This window comes from Saccopteryx bilineata, chromosome 1, assembly GCF_036850765.1.
Source record: "Saccopteryx bilineata isolate mSacBil1 chromosome 1, mSacBil1_pri_phased_curated, whole genome shotgun sequence".
Classification (NCBI taxonomy): domain Eukaryota; kingdom Metazoa; phylum Chordata; class Mammalia; order Chiroptera; family Emballonuridae; genus Saccopteryx; species Saccopteryx bilineata.
The window spans coordinates 373,570,088-373,589,072 of NC_089490.1; the positions used below are offsets into that span (position 1 = coordinate 373,570,088).

At 37.3% G+C, this 18,985-nt stretch overlaps 2 protein-coding genes across 5 annotated transcripts in view; one reads left to right on the top strand and one right to left on the bottom strand.

The window, feature by feature from the left end:
- The window catches only part of KIF18A (kinesin family member 18A), an 86,282-nt gene extending 74,545 nt beyond the window's left edge, over window positions 1–11,737 (bottom strand). The window contains exon 1 of one of the 2 annotated variants that reach the window (XM_066251165.1): window positions 11,613–11,737. The gene's annotated coding sequence lies outside the window, so the exon portion shown is untranslated. Of the gene's footprint in view, window positions 1–11,506 lie in introns of both variants that reach the window. The other variant, XM_066251166.1, reaches the window with a different exon arrangement.
- Window positions 11,738–11,794: 57 nt separating this feature from the next.
- The window catches only part of METTL15 (methyltransferase 15, mitochondrial 12S rRNA N4-cytidine), a 197,550-nt gene continuing 190,359 nt past the window's right edge, over window positions 11,795–18,985 (top strand). Inside the window, exons 1-3 of one of the 3 annotated variants that reach the window (XM_066251168.1) lie at window positions 11,961–11,976; window positions 14,133–14,241; window positions 17,632–17,918. In XM_066251168.1, coding sequence (XP_066107265.1) covers window positions 17,649–17,918 — 270 coding nt within the window. In that variant the 5' untranslated portion in view covers window positions 11,961–11,976; window positions 14,133–14,241; window positions 17,632–17,648. The other 2 variants (XM_066251169.1, XM_066251170.1) reach the window with 2 other exon arrangements.

Below are 18,985 nucleotides of genomic sequence, written 5' to 3' on the forward strand. Positions count from 1 at the left end.
TGACAAAGAGGCTAAAGAAACAATACACAAGATCAGTGAAACCAGGAGCAAGTTCTTTGAAAAGGTAACAAAATTGATGAACCTTTAACCAGACTCACCAAGAAAAAAAAAGAGAGGACTCAAATAAATAAAATTAGAAATGAGAGTGGAGAAATAACAACTGACACAACAGAAATACAAAATATTGTAAAAAAAAAATACTATGAAGAACTGTATGCCAAAAAATTAAACAACCTAGGTGAAATGGACAAATTCCTTGAAACATATAATCTTCCAACAATTAATCTGGAAGAATCAGAAAACCTAAACAGACCGATTACAACAAACGAGATCGAAACAGTTATCAAAAAACTCCCAGCAAAGAAAAGTCCTGGGCCTGCTGGCTTCACAAGCGAATTCTATCAAATATTCAAAGAAGAACTAACTCCTATCCTTCTCAAGCTATTCAAAAAAATTCAAGAGGAAGGAAGATTTCCAAGTTCCTTTTATGAGGCGAGCATAATTCTGACTCCAAAACGAGGCAAAGACAACACAAAAAAAGAAAATTATAGGCCAATATCCCTGATAAATTTAGATGCTAAAATCCTCAACAAAATATTAGCAAACCAGATCCAGTAATATATGAAAAAAAATCATACATCACGATCAAGTGATATTTCTTCTGGGGAGAAAACGCTGGTACAATATTTGCAAATCAGTCAATGTGTTTCATCACATAAATAAAAGGAAGGAGAAAAACCACATGATAATTTCAATAGATGCAGAAAAAACATTTGATAAAATCCAGCACCCATTTATGATCAAAACTCTCAGTAAAGTGGGAATACAGGGAACATATCTCAACATGGTAAAGGCCTTCTATTACAAACCCACAGCCAACATCATACTCAATGGGCAAAAATGAAAAGCAATCCCCTTAAGATCAGGAACAAGGCAGGGATGCCCCCTTTCACCACTCTTAGTCAACATAGTTCTGGAAGTCCTAGCCACAGTAATCAGACAAGAAGAATAAAAGGAATCCAAACTTGAAAAGAAGTAGTCAAACTATCATTATTTGCAGATAATGATACTGTATATAGAAAACCCTAAATTCTCAGTCAAAAAACTACTAGGCCTGATAAATGAATTCAGCAAGGTGGCAGGATCTAAAATTAATAGTCAGAAATCAGAGACATTTTTATACACCAACAATGAACTGTCAGAAAGAGAAATTAAGGAAACAATCCCCTTTACTATTATTGCAAACAAAAAAATAAAGTACCTAGGAGTAAATTTAACCAAGGAGATTAAAGACTTGTCTTCGGAAAAGTATAAAACATTGATAAAAGAAATCAAGGAAGATAAAAACAAGTGGAAGCATATAACATGCTCATGGTTAGGAAGAATAAACATCATTAAAATGTCTATATTACCCAAAGCAATTTATAAATTCAATGCAATACCGATTAAAATACCAATGACATACTTCAAAGATATAGAACACATATTCCAAAAATTTATATGGAACCAAAAAAGAACACGAATAGCCTCAGCAATCTTGAAAAGGAAGAATAAAGTGGGAGGTATCATACTTCCTGATATCAAGTTATACTACAAGGCCATTGTACTCAATTCAGCTTGGTACTGGCATAAGAACAGGCATATAGATCAATGGAACAAATCAGAGAACCCAGAAAAAAACCCACAGCTTTATGGACAACTGATATTTGACAAAGGAGGTAAGAGCATACAACGGAGTAAAGACAGCTTCTTTCACAAATGGTGTTGGGAAAATTGGACATCTACATGGAAAAAAATGAAACTAGACCACCAACTTACACCATGCACAAAAATAAACTCAAAATGGATAAAAGACTTAAATGTAAGCTGTGAAACCATAAGCATCTTAGAAGAAAACATAAGCAGTAAGTTCTCCAACATCTCTGCAATAATATATTTGCAGACTTACCTCCACAGGCAAGTGAAATAAAAGACAGAATAAAGAAATGGAACTATATGAAACTAAAAAGCTTTTGCACAGCTAAAGACAATAAGAATAGAATAAAAAGACAAACTACACAATGGAAGAACATATTTGACAATACGTCTGATAAGAGGTTAATAACCAAAATTTATAAAGAACTTGTAAAACTCAACACCAGGAAGACAAACAATCCAATCCAAAAATGGGCAAAAGAAATGAATAGACACATCTCCAAAGAGGACATACAGCTGGCCAATAGGCATATGAAAAAATGCTCAACATCACTAATCATTAGAGAAATATTATACAAATTAAAACCACAATGAGATTATCACCTCTCACCAGTCAGAATGGAGCTCATCAACAAAACAACACAGAATAAGTGCTGGCCAGGATGTGGAGAAAAGGGAACCCTCCTGCACTGCTGGTGGGATGCAGACTGGTGCAGCCACTGTGGAAAACAGTATGGAGATTCCTCAAAAAATTAGAAAGCAAACTGCCTTTTGACCTAGCTATCCCACTGTTAGGAATATACCCTAAGAACACCATAGCACTGTTCCAAAAGGAGAAATGCACCGCCATGTTTATGGCAGCATTGTTCACAATAGCAAAGATTTGGAAACAGCCCAAGTGTCCATCAGTGGACTAGTGGATTAAATAGCTTTGGTACATATACTATGGAATACTACTCAGCCATAAGAAATGATGACATCGGATCATTTACAACAACATGGATGGACGTTGATAACATTATACTGAGTGAAATAAGTAAATAAAAAAAAACTACGAATTATATAATTCCATACATAGGTGGGACATAAAAATGAGACTCAGAGACATGGACAAGAGGGTGGTGGTTACAAGGGGGAGAGGAGAGGGGGGAAGGCGAGGGGTACAAAGAAAACCGGATAGAAGGTGGCGGAAAACAATTTGACTTTGGGTGATGGGTATGCAACATAATCAAATGTCAAAATAACCTGGAGATGTTTTCTCTGAACATATGTACCCTGATTTATCAATGTCACCCCATTAAAATTAATAAAAAATGAATAAAATTTAAAAGATCATATTGATTTATATTAAAAATAATTGCGTGCCCAATTCCTAATCACCCTTATACTGCTCTATTTTTTCCAAAGTATATACAATCTCCAAATAGAATATATACAAATATATATTTTAATTTATGCATTTGTTACTTTCTCTCTTTCATTTAAACCAGTTCTTAATGGCATGTACTTTTTAAAAATCTGTTTTGCATATTGTGTTCCAAGAGCATAAGACAGTGCCTGTCATATGACACTATGTCATATGACATAGACATTTCATATTTGATGAATTAGTGAATCCTTTTGTTTGTTTTTCATAATCTTAATTTTAAGATTTTGGATTATTTTTTGATTGTGGAGGCTCCCACATTATTGATCTTTGTTAGTTTATTTTTATTCTTCTTCTAATTGTGAGGCAGTCATATAATCAGAGCACACTTTTTCAACTTGCTATCACTGATGTACCTTAAACTTGCATCATTATAGAGCAGCAACCAGGATCTATATTCAGAGACTAAGCTCACCATGGGTATATACCATCTTCATAACCTTATACCTAGCTAGCTAATTAATGTACCCTTAGCATGATTTTTAACCCAATTAGTCTGAGATACAGGTAGAGATGAGCCTGGTTGTATCAATTTCTACCATTCAAAAACTTGCAGCCAAGATCATTTTACTAAAAATAGTTCATAAGCCGAGGCTCTCCCTCATTACCTTGATACAATTCAGAGAAATCCTTTCCAGTTCATTCCTATGACCCAAACTAAAATAGTGCTGGCGCCTTCAGAAAAAATCAAAGCTAGGATTTTTTGGGTAGCCTACCTGTGATTTTGGGTAGCTAACCCATATATATATGGGTTAGCTGAAGTGTTTAAGTTAAAGGCCAGAGTCTGACTAATATTTCAGGTAAAGAGATTAATAAGGACTTTGTACATGTGTGGCATTTAATTTTTTACACTGTGACATGATCCAATCACTCTTACTGCTGTGCATACTATAGGGGATAGACACCAGTTAGGTCACTGAAGTAATACAGACAAGAGATGATGTCAACTCAGAACAGTGTGATGGTCAGATTCCAGATGTAGTCTAAAGGTCAAGACAAGAGAATTTCCTGATAGACCAATGTAGGGTATGAGAGAAAGACAGGATTCAAGAATAACTCCAGATTTTCTGGCCTAAATGTTGGAAAAATTGAATAGCCATTAACTGAGATAATAATAACAGAGGGTAGAGCAGGTCTTTTTGGGGAAAGATCAGGGGTTCAGTTCTGGATGTCTTAAATATGAAAATTTTAATAGGCATCCCGGTGGAAGTGATGAGGCAGTTATAATCCAAGCTAAGAAAGAAAGGGCTATCCCTAAGAGTCTTAATGCAATTTGAAGCTTTTAGAAGTTTTTAAAACTTCATATAGCATTAAGATTTGGAGGATGCCTTTAAATCAAGAAGGGAATGATCTATTGTGTTAAATATAGCTAATATGCTCAATACTTAAGAAGTAATGATGGGATTTAGCAAAACAGAGGCCAAGGAGAAGAGCAATGTTGGGGGAATGGTGGGACAAAAGTCTGAATGGGAGAAGATTCGGAATGAATAAAGAAACTACTCCTGCAAAAGTGAGCAAAGAAATGGTGTGGACGGAGGGGGAAGATGGGTTAAAAAAAGAAAAAAAAATTTTAAATGGGAAAAAAATAACAGCAATGATAAAGCTAAAATATGTCATAAAACCATACTTTTGGAAAGAATTCAAATAAGACCAAAAGCAATCTAAAAGCAGAAGACAGTGGACACAGCACTCCCTTTTTAGGACTCTGTCCTTCCCCAAAAATAGAATGCTGAAGAGGAAAGATGATCATTTGGATTCTAACAGTCAGGTCCCAAGTGAATTACTACTCTGCTCTTTCTTCATCCTTGAGCGTCTGTCTAGCCAAGTCCCACAAAGCATCTATAGCTCACTTCTATGACCTTTGTCTACTTACTTTACCTCACTGAGTCTCAGGTTTCTCTTTTGTATAAAAGAGGTAATACCTCATAGTACTGATGTAAAGGCTAAAGAATATAACAGGTATTAAGGAATTCAATAAATGTCAATTCTCTTCACTATCTGGCACCACTCATGCCTCTTATTCCCAAAGATACTGACCTATCTTTTTAGTGTGTCTTTTTAGCGTTTAGGCTTATGACTATCACTTTGGGTAGGACAATTCTTCCTTGTTGGAACTGTCCCATGTACTATAGGATATTTAGCATTTCTGACCCCTGTCTATTAGAGGTTTGTAGAATCCCACATTTCTTGTGATACCAAAAACTAATCTCCATTCACATTTCTAAAAGTATTCAACAATGCTTTGACTTTAACTGATATACTTTTTAAAATGGCAGAAATAGAAAAAAATATATACAAATGAAACTGTTAATTAAACAATTATAAAACATTAGGTGATTATTTAAAAATAGACCTCAGAACTACAAGGTTGTAAAGTATATCTTGTTAATGAATTAACTAATCAAGTCAATAAGTCAATTATTAGATGTTGGAGCCATTCAACCTAGGTTAAAATCCCAGCTCTACTACTTACTGGCATTAACAGTGGACAAGTTACTTAAACTCCTTATGGCTCAGTTTCCTCATCTGTACAGTGGGTCTAATAATAATACCTACTTCATAGAGTTGTGAGGATTAAGCACTTAGAGCAATGCCTGACACAGAGTATGCACTACAAATATTTGCTATGAACATTAGTATTATAATGTTATAGAGTGCAGTGAGGGAAACAGATATTAACAAAATAGTAACCCAAAAATGTAAAAGTCTGACTGTGACAAGTGTTATAAGGTAAAGGTGAACAGTGCTATGTAAGACTATAACGGAGGTGGGGGTTATGTATATATTTGGAGAGCTGCATAGAGAAAATGATGGGTTGAGAGCTGAAGGATGGATAATTACAACCAGGTAAAAAAAATACAGCTTCGGCCCTGGCCGGTTGGCTCAGTGGTAGAGCATCAGCCTGGCATGCAGGAGTACCGGGTTTGATTCCCGGCCAGGGCACACAGGAGAAGCGCCCATCTGCTTCTCCACCCCTCCCCCTCTCCTTCCTCTCTGTCTCTCTCTTCCCCTCCCGCAGCCAAGGCTCCATTGGAGCAAAGTTGGCCCGGGTGCTGAGGATGGCTCCATGGCCTCTGCCTCAGGCACAAGAATGGCTCTGGTCACAACAGAGCAACGCCCCAGGGCAGAGCATTGCCTCCTGGTGGGCATGCTGGGTGGATCCCGGTAGGGCGCATGCGGGAGTCTGTCTGACTGCCTCGCTGTTTCCAACTTCAGAAAAATACAAAAAAAAAAAAATACAGCTTCATAGGTTGTTATTTCTCATCATTTTCTTATACCCTTTCCTAATCATATACAATTATTATAAAATTTTAGAGTTAGGAAAAGACCTTAGGTATCACACAGTCCAACCTTATCATTTTATAGATTGTCAACAAAAATCTCCTTCATTAGCTCCTCTGTTATTCTTTTTCATAGTTAGTATCTCCAGACTAAACAAATACCCTTCTTCTTTTTTTTTTTTTTTTTGTATTTTTCTGAAGTTGGAAATGGGGAGGCAGTCAGACAGACTCCTGACCGGTATCCATCTGGCATGCCCACCAGGGGGCAATGCTCTGCCTATCTGGGGCGTTGCTCTGTTGCAACCCGAGCCATTCTAGCGTCTGAATGAGCCATCCCCAGCGCCCGGGCCAACTTTTTGCTCCAATGGAGCCTTGGTGCGGGAGGGGAAGAGACAGAGAGGAAGGAGAGGAGGAGGGGTGGAGAAGCAGATGGGCGCTTCTCCTGTGTGCCCTGGCCAGGAATTGAACCCGGGACTCCCGCACGCCAGGTCGATGCTCTACCACGGAGCCAACCGGCTAGGGCTTCTTTCTTCTTTATCTTAATGATTTAGTCCCAGCAATAAAATCCTACTAGCTTGCTCTTTTGATTCCATTCAATAACTATCACTTAGCAGTAGATATGACAAATGCATGTAGTGAACCTGGTACAGAGTAAGTTTTCAAATATTTGATTAATGAATAAATAATTAAATTATAAAAGTAGGCACAGCATCTAAGAAAGCAATAATTTACAGTAAAGTTCAATGATTGGCAATAACAGGCAATTACAATGAGGACCCTGAGGCATCAAAAAAAAGTACCCAATTTCTTTTTATACACAATTAGGAAAATGAGATGTTTCATGCTAATCATCGAGGGTGCTTAATTTATCCTTTAACAAGGATAACATCCAATTTTCTGGGAGTTTCACTTACGTTGAACTCATTGTTCTATTATGTTTAACACAGAGGTGTTAAAACCTAATTCTCTTTGATAATTGCAAGATAATATAAATTGAGTTGAAACAGGCAAATCCTTCACTTTATCTAGCTACTGTTTACTCTAAATAAAACATAAGTCAATTAAGTTAAAGATTCACCCCAAACTATACAATAAATTTTATTTAATACAAATAAATACAAGTATAATAAATTTTATTTAATTCATTGACTGTATGTACTGATTTCTTTTTTTTTAAATTATTTATTTACAGAGACAGAGATAGAGTCAGAGAGAGGGTCAGATAGGGACAGACAGACAGGAAGGGAGAGAGATGAGAAGCATTAATTTATCATTGATTGCTTTCTTATACGTAACTTGATCGTAGGTTTACAGCAGATTGAGTGACCCCTTGCTCAAGCCAGCGACCTTGGGTCTAAGTTGGTGAGCTTTGCTCAAATGGGATGAACCCGCACTCAAGCTGGCGACCTTGGGGTCTCGAACTGGGGTCCTCCGCATCCCAGTCTGATGCTCTATCCACTGTGCCACTGCCTGGTCAGGCCTGATCTCTTCTTCAAAAGCAATTAGATTATGTTATGCATCTTAAATCATTCCCCCTGCTCTAAACTCTTGAATGACTTCCCAACATAAGAATAAAATGTAAACTCTTCAGCATGTCCTGTAGGTTCTACTTCTGGCCCACCTACTTCTCCGACCTTTTCTTCAAATGTTATCCTACCCCTTGATTCTGATCAGTCACACTGTCCTTCTTAGTGTTCCTAAAAAAATGTCAGTCTTGTTCTGGCCTTACTGCCTTTACACTTTCTATTCTCTTTGCCTGAAAGGCTCTACCTTTAGACATTTGCAAAATCTTAATATATCAGTATGTATATCATTCAGATCTCTCTTTAAATGTCACTTTACAGAAACTTTCCCTAAAGATCTCATTCAAAATAGTATCATTCTGCCTTTGATTCTCCAATCCCTTACTTGCTTTAATTTTCTTCTAAGCGTGTAGACTAACTAAAAGATACATGTATTAGTTGGTTATATATAATATTTATTGTCTCCCCTCTATAATGTCAGCACTGTGAAAACATGGTCTTCATCTGTACCCAGAACGTATTATAGGGCTTGTCAAACATTTAGGATTCATTATCCACTTGTTGACTAAATTAATAAATAAATTAATGCAGATTATCAAGGTATGCATGCAAAAACACAAGTACAGAATAGCAGACATATTTGTCTATGCATCGGCTCTCTTAAGGAGAGAACACAACTGATAATGATGCCAGTTGCCTTAGGGTGCCCTAGGTCAGTGGTCCTCAACCTTTTTTGGGCCATGGACCAGTTTAATGTCAGAAAATATTTTCACGGACCGGCCTATAGGGTGGGATGGATAAATGTATCACGTGACCAAGACAAGCATCAAGAGTGAGTCTTAGATGGATGTAACAGAGGAAATCTGGTCATTTAAAAAAAAATAAAACATTGTTCAGACTTAAATATAAATAAAACGGAAATAATGTAAGTTATTTATTCTTTCTCTGAGGACCGGTACCAAATGGCCCACGGACTAGTACCGGTCTGCAACCTGGGGGTTGGGGACCACTGCCCTAGGTGACAGGCAGGTTTACTTTTACTTTCTGCTTTATATTCTTTTATATGGCTTGAATTTTAAACAAGTCTAGGCATTTTTTTCAATAACAAAACAAGAAACGATTAAATTTACTTTAAACACAATTAACATTTAATAACACTAAGTTCTATTTATGGAATACTTCCTATTGAGTTTTTATTCTACAAACATGTCACTTTACATACTTCTTATTTAATCCCCACAACAATCCTATGATATAGGAATATTATTATCATTCCTAGTTTATAGAGACAGAAACTAGTACAGAAAGATTAACTGGCTAAACTCACACTATTAAAAACACAAGACATAAGATTTGAACTCAGACTAAGCTAATCTAAAACTCAAGTGTTTAACTGCCATCCTTCTGATATAAATACACAATCCTCAGAAATTTTCTTATAAAATTAAAAATATTTATTTGCCTACTGGTTTTTTGTTTTTGTTTTTTGTATTTTTCTGAAGTGAAAAGCAGGGAGGCAGAGAGACAGACTCCCACATGTGCCCGACAAAGATCCACCAGGCATGCCCACAGAAGGTGATACTTGGCCTCTCGGGGGCCTTGCTCTGTTGCAATCGGAGCCATTCTAGCACTTGAGGTGGAGGCCATGGAGCCATCCTCAGTGCCTGGATCAACTTTGTTCCAATGGAGCCTTGGCTGCAGGAGGAGAGGAGAGAGAGATAAAGAGAAAGGAGAGGAGGAAAAGCAGATAGACGCTTCTCCAAGTTGGGCTGATGCTCTACCACTAAGCCAACCGGCCAGGACCTTTGCCTACTTTTGATAGAAACCTGAAGGCCTAGTACAGGAGCTCTTGAACAAATATTCAAATAAAACAAAGTTTATGATTTCTCAGTACCTGTTGGATATCAACAGTTTCTATTCTCAGCAAATATTGAGACCTCTTAAATTACGTCTATTCAGTGATAATCAGTAATAATAAACAACAATTATTATTTTAAGACACTCTATAAGCCAGGCATTATGGTAAATATTTGACATCCATCATCTCATTCAATCCTTAAAATAATTATACAAGGCATATTCTATTTTTGTCTCCATATTACAAAAACAGACATAGCTTTAGAAGAAATAATTTGCCATGATGACACAGCCAGTAAGTGAGGAGTCAGTATGTGGACCAGGTCCAAATCCAAAGTTCATGTTCTTAACAACTACACTGTACTGGAATCAGAACAGAGTGCTTTCAAACAGTGAAACAGAAATGCTGCACAAATCATCTTGAATGTGGAGTGATACAGTTATAAATTATTTCTTAAATAAAAACTCAAACCTGAATTAGATTCAGATCCAACAAGCAGTTTTTAGGACCAGAACTATCCTTCACACTATCATTTACTATCCCTAGGCAAGTTAAACTCTTTTTGGAAATAATTTTGTTACAGTCAACTGCTTTTACTTACTTATAAGCATCAAGGAACAAAAATTTCAAATGCCGGGAAGGGCAACACTGACATCTGGGCTATTTTTCCCTCCTAGTTTTTATAGAGTTGACAGCATAAAAGTCATTTTATGTGTACCTTAATTGATTCAGGATATAATTATAGTGGGACAAAAGGCACTTTTAAACTGATCATTTTATGTACTTCTAAATAGTTGTTTAATAACAGGAGAGATTCTTTACTACAGTTAAAGGTAGATAATCATTCTACTTAAACAGTCTGTACAAATGAATAGAAAATTAGTAACAAGCCCTATTTACTCTTTGAATCTTATATTCTCTACCATCTAACTCCACTTATACCTCCCAGAATTCAAGGTGGGGGCTGAATGTGGTGGAATAACACTACCAACTAAAACCTGTAGAATGCCTAACACATTTCTACCTTAATATTAACAGTTAACCTCAACCACATACAGTACTATATATAGCGAAATTACTCAGATCTGGTCAAATCTCTTCTTATAAACAGCAGTCAGCCTTGACCTCTTTGTAATAGTGCCTAAAGAAGTCTCGCAGACACTAAGAACAGACGTTAGGAGGGTTTGCTTCTCAGTGCTTAAAGTCCCTTTCATTCGCAACTTGCCAGTATCTCTTCCATATCTCATCTGAACCTCAGCAAGCCCCGTTGGGCAGTGCTGGCAGGTGCTGCGTCGATGATCAGGACTCAGGGCAGGTTCCCGAATGCCTTTTGCCAGGCTAACAAGCACAACTTCTCAGAACAAAAAGTTTATCAATTGGTGTACCAAGTTTCCTCATTTGATAGTTAAGTCAGTTACACGTGCATCAATGTCTGAAACAAAACACTAAATTTGGAGTCCGGAAGTAAGTTACACCATAAAACGCTGGAAAAGCGTTCTGCCAAGGTCTGGGAAAAGGGCCAGCATGCCCTTTAAAACTTAGAATTCATCAGAATTTACGGCAAGAGATCCCTGTCCTTCCTGCTGATCAGTCGTGGGCTTCCGATCAGACAGCGCCATATCTAGGGGGTTCTCGCATTCCTTCTTCCTTTATCTTTCTCCTCAGGTACCCTAACCACTCCCACCCCCCAGCTCAAGGCTTCCTTGTCTGTTAACAAGCCCACCTTATCTTCTACGCGTGAGGCGGCGGGACCCCTCCACTTCCAGTGAGACAGATCATCAAAAAGGAACGTCCCGAGATTAGTTTCTCCACCAGTATCTTTTCCTCACCTCAGGACCAGGACTGGATACCGTGACTCTTCATTTCGTTATCGGCCTCCCCGCGACTCATACTCAACCAAAAGATTCAAACCGAAGCCAGCTTCCACAGCGCTTCTTTTCATTGGCTGCCGTCTTCGTGACGCCATCACGCCGGACGTTGCCACGGCGCGCGGCGGCTGGGCTCCAAAAGTCTCAGCCGCGCGGCTCAGCGGAAGCTCCCCGGCTCCGCGTCTCCGTGGCAACGCGCACGGTTGTTTCCGGAGGCGGTGGCCGAGGTGGGCGGGGCTAGGCCGGAGCTGCAGGTGGGAGTCAGCCACCTAGGATTCTCAGACCTTCAGACGCGCGGGCGCGGGGCCCGGTCCCAGGGTTCAGGGTGTGAGTGAGACCGGTGCGGGCAGGGGTTGGCGTGTAGCCTCTGCTAGAGGGAGAGGCGGAGCTTGTTGGGTGTGGATTAATGAGTTCTGGGCGTTTATTTTCTCTTTTTCTCCTCAGACTACTGAGGCCTCTAAAGGCACAGGGTCCCGAGCCCTGAAAGGTGTGAGGGCCTGTTCCTTCCAGCCACTTTCACTTGGACCGAATCGGGATCAATAAGATTCAAATGATTGAAAGTCCAGGGCTTTTGGTTTGAGGCCCTAGGCTTTATTTCTCAGGGCTCCCAGGCCTAATCCCTTTACTGCTCATTGTGAAACTATTTGGCTATTTTTTTACATTTCTTTATAGTGATGGCATTACAAAATAAATGCATTTAAATTTATTGGCCTAGTTCATTACTGGATATAGTGGATTTTTTTTTTTTCCACAGTTTTTTTAAATTTTATTAGGTACTAGGTTTCAGGTATTATTTCAGAATGTAAAATTTAAAAAGAAGAAAATACCTGGAAAAATGGGAAATATGTTTGCTAAGATAACTCTGTCAGGAAAATTTTAATAGTATTATCTGAATGTTATTGTTTTTCATACAGGGTGGGGCAAAAGTAGGTTTAGAGTTGTATGTGAAACAGTTTATTCTTGTATTATTGTTTATTACTTATTGTATTATTTCCAGACAAACAACTGTAATCCTACTTTTGCTCCACCCTGTATTACCATTATTGTATCCATTTATTCAGCAATTATTGACTCTAGATTTTAGGGACATAATAGCACATAATTGTGTCAACATCTCTGCCCTCTTGGAGCTTATATTCTGGTGATTCAGTATCACTATATAAATAGGATGGCACATCACCAATGCAGAGTACTTTAATGTCTGGAAAACTCCCATAAGATGGACGTTTATTTCCTCTGGGACACATCAGAAGCACTGTGTATTGTATATGATGCATGTCATCTGATGGTATCTGAACACAGGATAGAGCATCAATAAAGCTATTAGTTACTGTATTGTATTGTATATACTGTAAAGCTATTGTATTACATATATCTTAGCAAATACAATAGTTATATTTTCTGTGTGTGTAATGCTTGGTTTAATAATAAAACTGAGAAGCCTTTTTATTTTGTTTCAGATATGCACTCACTCTATGATACCTTACCTATGATGTCCCAGGCATTTTATTAACTTTACATATGTTATGCAATTCAGTTCTCAAAACTGTCTATGAGGTATGGGTACTATATATTTTACTGAAGTGAAAACTGAAGTTTTGAGAAAATCCCTAAAGGAAAATATGTTTCTTGAAGTGTACAAACCAGCTAATTCGGAATTGAGTAATTTGGCTCTGAAATACTTTCCAATTAAGTGATATTACGATATTATCTTAATTCAGTCCGAAAAAAGGCACGTTTTACCAATTTCTTGTAAAATGCATTGATCATTGGTAACTAAGAACATAGAAGTCTTAAATTTTATCGTTTTTGACACCCACATTGTACAAAGATCACAAATCTATCAAGGGTTTCCACACAAAATCACTTATTTTACATTTAACATTAAATTCTGCCTTACACTTGCCATTAAGGATTCACATGAGTTCTGAATTTTTAAGGAATATATAGTATATTTCGTCAAGGCAGCGAAAATTTAACATTACAATCAATGGCATTACTGTGTCAGCTCTTTGTATTTATAAGTTGGCAAGATGTTAGGAAGTATACCAGAAAAGATCAGAAACGGGTGCATTTTATATCTAAATGAAAGAAAAAGAACCAAAACTTTAGAAACACAGTGCCAAGGAGACAAAAATTCCCACTCTTTTAAGAAACTGGTGTATAAACTGCATTATTTAGAACACAGATATCTAACATAGGTTCGTAGTAAACTGAAAAGAGTGGAAAGCAGGATACATTAGAAAGTTAGATTTAGAGTTGCATCGGACGTTAAAAAAAGTAAAAGTTAATTTAAACTTGGCAATGGCAGGGTCTTATTACTGCCCTCCTGTCCTACCCGGTCCCCAAGAAGGAGCATCATTGGAAACCCCAGCTCCTGCAAGACCCTTTGGCAGCTGGGGACTGGAAGCAGCGGAACGAAAGGCAGATGTTCCTCGTTTGCTGGGCGGGACGTAGACCCAATTTGTCCGTCCTTTCAAGTTTCCCCCAGGGCTGGGACCAAAGCGTACGGCAAATTCACGTTCTCCCGCACCGTAGTGGTCTTCGGTGGCCCGAGGTAGAGGCCAGCTGAGGGATCTTCGTGCCTCAGGTGAGGGGAAAGTGGCTGAGTCCCTGGAGCTCTTTTGGAGCTCTTTCTACGCCTTTAGGGGAACTGCCAGAGGTCGCCCACTTCGCCCAGGACAAAGGAAGCACGCTCTCGCTCCCGCTACTCTTGCGTCCTCTCTTCCACACTCATTCATTCATCCTGAGTTTAGAAGTTCCTAAACAGTTTTACCTCGTTAGAGTATAATTCTTAGGCCAAAGGATGTATTTCCCCCTTTCTTTTAGAACTTTCGCTTTCTCTGGGTTCGGTGCCAGCATCCAGGTCGGGATATTGGCTTTAGGATTAAGTTTTCAAAATTTTCTCTGCGGGGAAAGCTGACTGCAATGATGGTAATCGTTAGGACCATTGAGAAAGAGGTTTTCAAAGGTGTCGCTCACCTATGTGTTGACACAATTAAAAGAGTAACCTGCCCAATTCCGTGGTCTCAACAGCTTAAACTGAAATTTGCGGGCAGAGAAAAGTTAAATGACTTACCTTACTTAGAAAACCACAGAATTGGCTCTAAGGGCCAGGTTTCCGGACTCTGTGCCTCTTTCTGTGACCAGAGGGAACATAACAGTAAGTTGCCTTTAAGTCATTTAGGGTGTCTGATTCCTAGCTGACTACAGGAGTGCTTCTGGGTTGTCTGGTAGGAGATTGGGCTGCTGAGGACAAGGAAGAACTCCGTTTTGAACTTGCCTCCTTAGGTATTCAAGGAAACAACCAAAGAGGAAAATTGTTTTGGCCCTTATTCCATATTGACCCGTGTTAGTAGCCAATTAGTGAATAATAAAAAATTAAGGTTTGTACCTTCAACATAGTTGAGTAACTACATAGAAACTGAATACAGAAGAAAATAAATGCTGGAGAAGGCAGAAAATTTTTTTCTATTTATTTTACTTATTTTTCCATGTGGTTCTGATTCCTGTTTTGGAATTGATGTGTATTTTGTTTGTTTGTTTGCTTTTTGCTTGTTTTTCAAGAAATGAACAAAATCTGGACATAGAATTTAGATTGTTTAAATACTCCAGATTGCACTATTTAAGCCTATACATGTATGTCCTCTTTTCAATACCCCATAGTATACTGTATTTCCAATTGGAGTAGGACCAAGGTTTATAAAATAGAACCAGTGGGCTCTATGTTTATAGCATAGAGGTTAAAATTACAGGCTTTGGGGTTAGAATGCTGGAGTTACAGTTCTAGCTTAATGGCCCTCTAGCTATGTAACTTTTTGGCACAGTGTTTGTTTCCCTCATCTTTAAAATGGAAATAATATTTCCTACCTCTAAGAGTTGTAAGGATTGAATAAGTTAGTGCATGTGATGTCTTTAGGATTATAAGTGGAACTTAGTAGGTGCTCAATAAATGTTAGCTCTTATTTTGAAAAATGTTATAAATAACTAAGTTAAAGGGTGGTTGAGTTTACTTTGTATAACTGGAAAATATAAAGCATAATTATAATTATTTATTTGGCTAATTTGTCACTGCCGAACAATCAAATTTTACTTAAAACACTCATTTACAGTCTATGTTTTTTTTTCCATATATTTCCTGTACCATATTTGCCACATAATTTTGTCTCTTTTGTATTTGGTAAAGTTAATGTATTATCCTCAAGGTAATATCTTGTTGATATTATATTTGTATAATATTAAATATATATAGAGAGATAGACATATTTGAATTTCTTTTCTAGACATTACATGTGATTAATTTTTCAACATTATTCTTTATCTCTTTTAAAAATGAAGAAGGCATATTTAAGTGTGATATATGTTTCTTAAAGTATTTTGAGAAAGTGTTTTTTTGTAAGGTTGGTCAGGTGAAATTTCCTAAAGCAAACTTGGATAAAAATGTTAATTCTGTAGAATCTAGAATTTATCCATCCATTTTTTTTCCCAGAAAACACTTATTAAGCATCTAGCGTGCATCTGATTTTGTGGATATGAAGGTGTGGGTTTTATTCTTAAATGACTCATAATCCATGAGTAAGGAAGAGTAGTATTAATTTGGTAATTACTGTAGTATGTCATATCAAAGGTGTTGTTTATAACCATTTGGATAAAAAGCATAGTTTTAGAAAGCTCTTTTATTAATTTACTTACATTTCTTCTGCATTTTAAAGAGTTACAGATTGCAGAATAAAATGGAGCAAGTATGAAAAAGTAAAGGATATATCAACTTTGTATTTGCTTGTTTTGGGGGGCAAGGGATGGAATTAAAACAATGGTGGGTGTGAATAGGCAAAATATGCTCAGTTGAGTGTTTATAAAGTTAGAGTTTGAATTGAAAAATACATCCTGAAATAGTCTATGGTGAGATGATTTACAAGTTTATAAGTGTTTTACCTTTTAGGAAGACTAATTACCCCTTCTTCTTTCTGGGTGAACATTCATGGTCTCAGTTCCTTCCTTCCTTCCTTCCTTCCTTCCTTCCTTCCTTCCTTCCTTCCTTCCTTCCTTCCTTCCTTCCTTCCTTCCTCCCTCCCTCCCTCCCTCCCTCCCTCCCTCCCTCCTCCCTCCCTCCCTTCTTTCCTTCCTCTTTTTTGAAAGCAGGGAAAGAGAAGAGAGAGAGAGAGAGAGAGAGAGAGAGAGAGAGAGAGAAACATCAAGCTCCTGTATGTACCCTGACCTGGGAATCAAACCAGCAGCCTCCATGCAGGGAGGATGCTCCACATACCCTGCCAGTGTTTTATTTATTGATTGGTTTTTATTTATAGAAGATAGGATGTAGAAGAAGGGAGAGAGAGGATAGGGAGAAGGGAAGCGTTCATATCTGTTCCAAAGTTGTGCATTTTGTGCATTCTTTGGCTGCTACCTGTGTGTACCCTGAATCAAACCCACAACCTTGTTTTGGGACGATACTCTTAACCGACTGAGCTAACCGGCCAGGGCTGCATGGTCTTTTTCCAGGTGCACGTTCTCAAAGTTAAAAAGAAGATGAAGGGTTAGTATTATAAGAAAAACAAGTAGAAGAGCTTGAAATAAAAGACCACCTAAAACTAAAATAGGGAAATATTTATAATCCCTTTAGTCATCCAGATACCTTTTTCAAATAAACAGTTCTAATGCATTAAATCTATGCTTTAGAATCAATTAAAATTTAGAAATGAATATTTGAGGAAAATGACAATGAAATAATCAGTTTTTACATTTCTGACGGTTAAAATATTAAGTCTTAGAGCTAACTAGGCCACATTGAAAATTATATTTTCAGATAATTTTTGGGTTGTTTTGAATTCCTTTCTGCATAAGGAGATTAGTTACCCACACTTGTTTGAGATGATGAGTCTTACATAGTTTTTTTGGTGTTAAATATTATATATTTCTTTCTAGTATTATGACATTCTTTTTAAAAATCCTACAATCATGATATTTACAATTTTTTTTCTAGATTTGTTGAACTACAGAATGCTTCGATATCCATACTTTTATAGAACCTATAAAGAATTTCTTTCATGCTGGTTGGAAGCTGGCATATTTAATTTAGGTGTCTGGCCAAAAAAGTTACATGCTACAGCAGGAAGATGTGATGAATATGAAACCCAGGAGCAAACAGATCAGACTGGAGATCAGGAGTGTCACAGATGTCAGTATAGAGATTCTGAAGTTGTGACTAAATTACATATTCCAGTAATGGTGGATGAAGTTGTTCAGTGCTTGGCACCACAAAAAGGGCAGGTAAGTTGATTTGGTTTTTATTTTTTAACACTTAAGTTGAGATATCATTTATCTTAATATTCACAATTTTAAAGTGTATGACTCAGTGGATTTTAGTATAGTCACAAGATTTTGCAGTCATCACCACTGTTTAGTTCAAGGACATTTTCACCACCCTCATAAAGAGAAAACTCAATACTAGTTAGCATTCACTCTCTACTTTCTCTCTTTTTGCTCCTGTCAATTACTAATCTTTTTTATGTAGGGATTTGTCTAACATGGACATTTTACATAAATGGATTTATATATATGTGCTCTTTTCCATCTGCCTTTTTTACTTAGTACGTTTTTAAGATTCATCTATGTTATAGCATGGATCTCTAATTTATTTTGTTTTATCCCTGAATCACTTTGTTATATATTAGATATGACACTTTTCTTTTTTTTTAATCTATTTTTCAATTGATGACAGTTATGTTTCCACTTTTTGGCTATCGTGAATAATACTGCTATGCACATTCATGGACAGAGTTTTATGTGGACAATATGTTTTCAGTTCTCTTGGGTGTATACCTGGGAGTAGATCCGATGATAACTCTATGCTTAACTTTTTGAGGATTTGCCAAACTGTTTTCCAGAGTTGATTAGTTTTGTCAGATAACTGCTTTAAAAGAAAAAGAACATTGTATTGGTTAAGTGGTAGGGTATATGGAAACTGAATTCTAATTTATCTTCTTGAGAATTTTGTTATCTTTTCAGGAATGACTAGAGAGACAAAGTAAAGGTCTGGATATCTGTGTATTTTCTTAGACTTTGTGTGTGTGTTTGTGTGTAGAGAAAGAGAGATTAACTGATTTTAAGGAATTGATTCACATGAATATAGAGGGTTAGTAAACCGAAAATCTGCACTATAGGGTTGCAGGCTGGAGAACCAGGTAAGAATTACAATTTGAGTCCAAAGGCAGTCTTTTGGCAAAATTCTTTGTTGCAGGGAGGTCAGTCTTTTTCTATTAAAGCTTTTCATTAGATTAGATAAAGCCCACCCACATTATGGAGGCTAATCTGCTTTACTCACTCAAACAATTTAA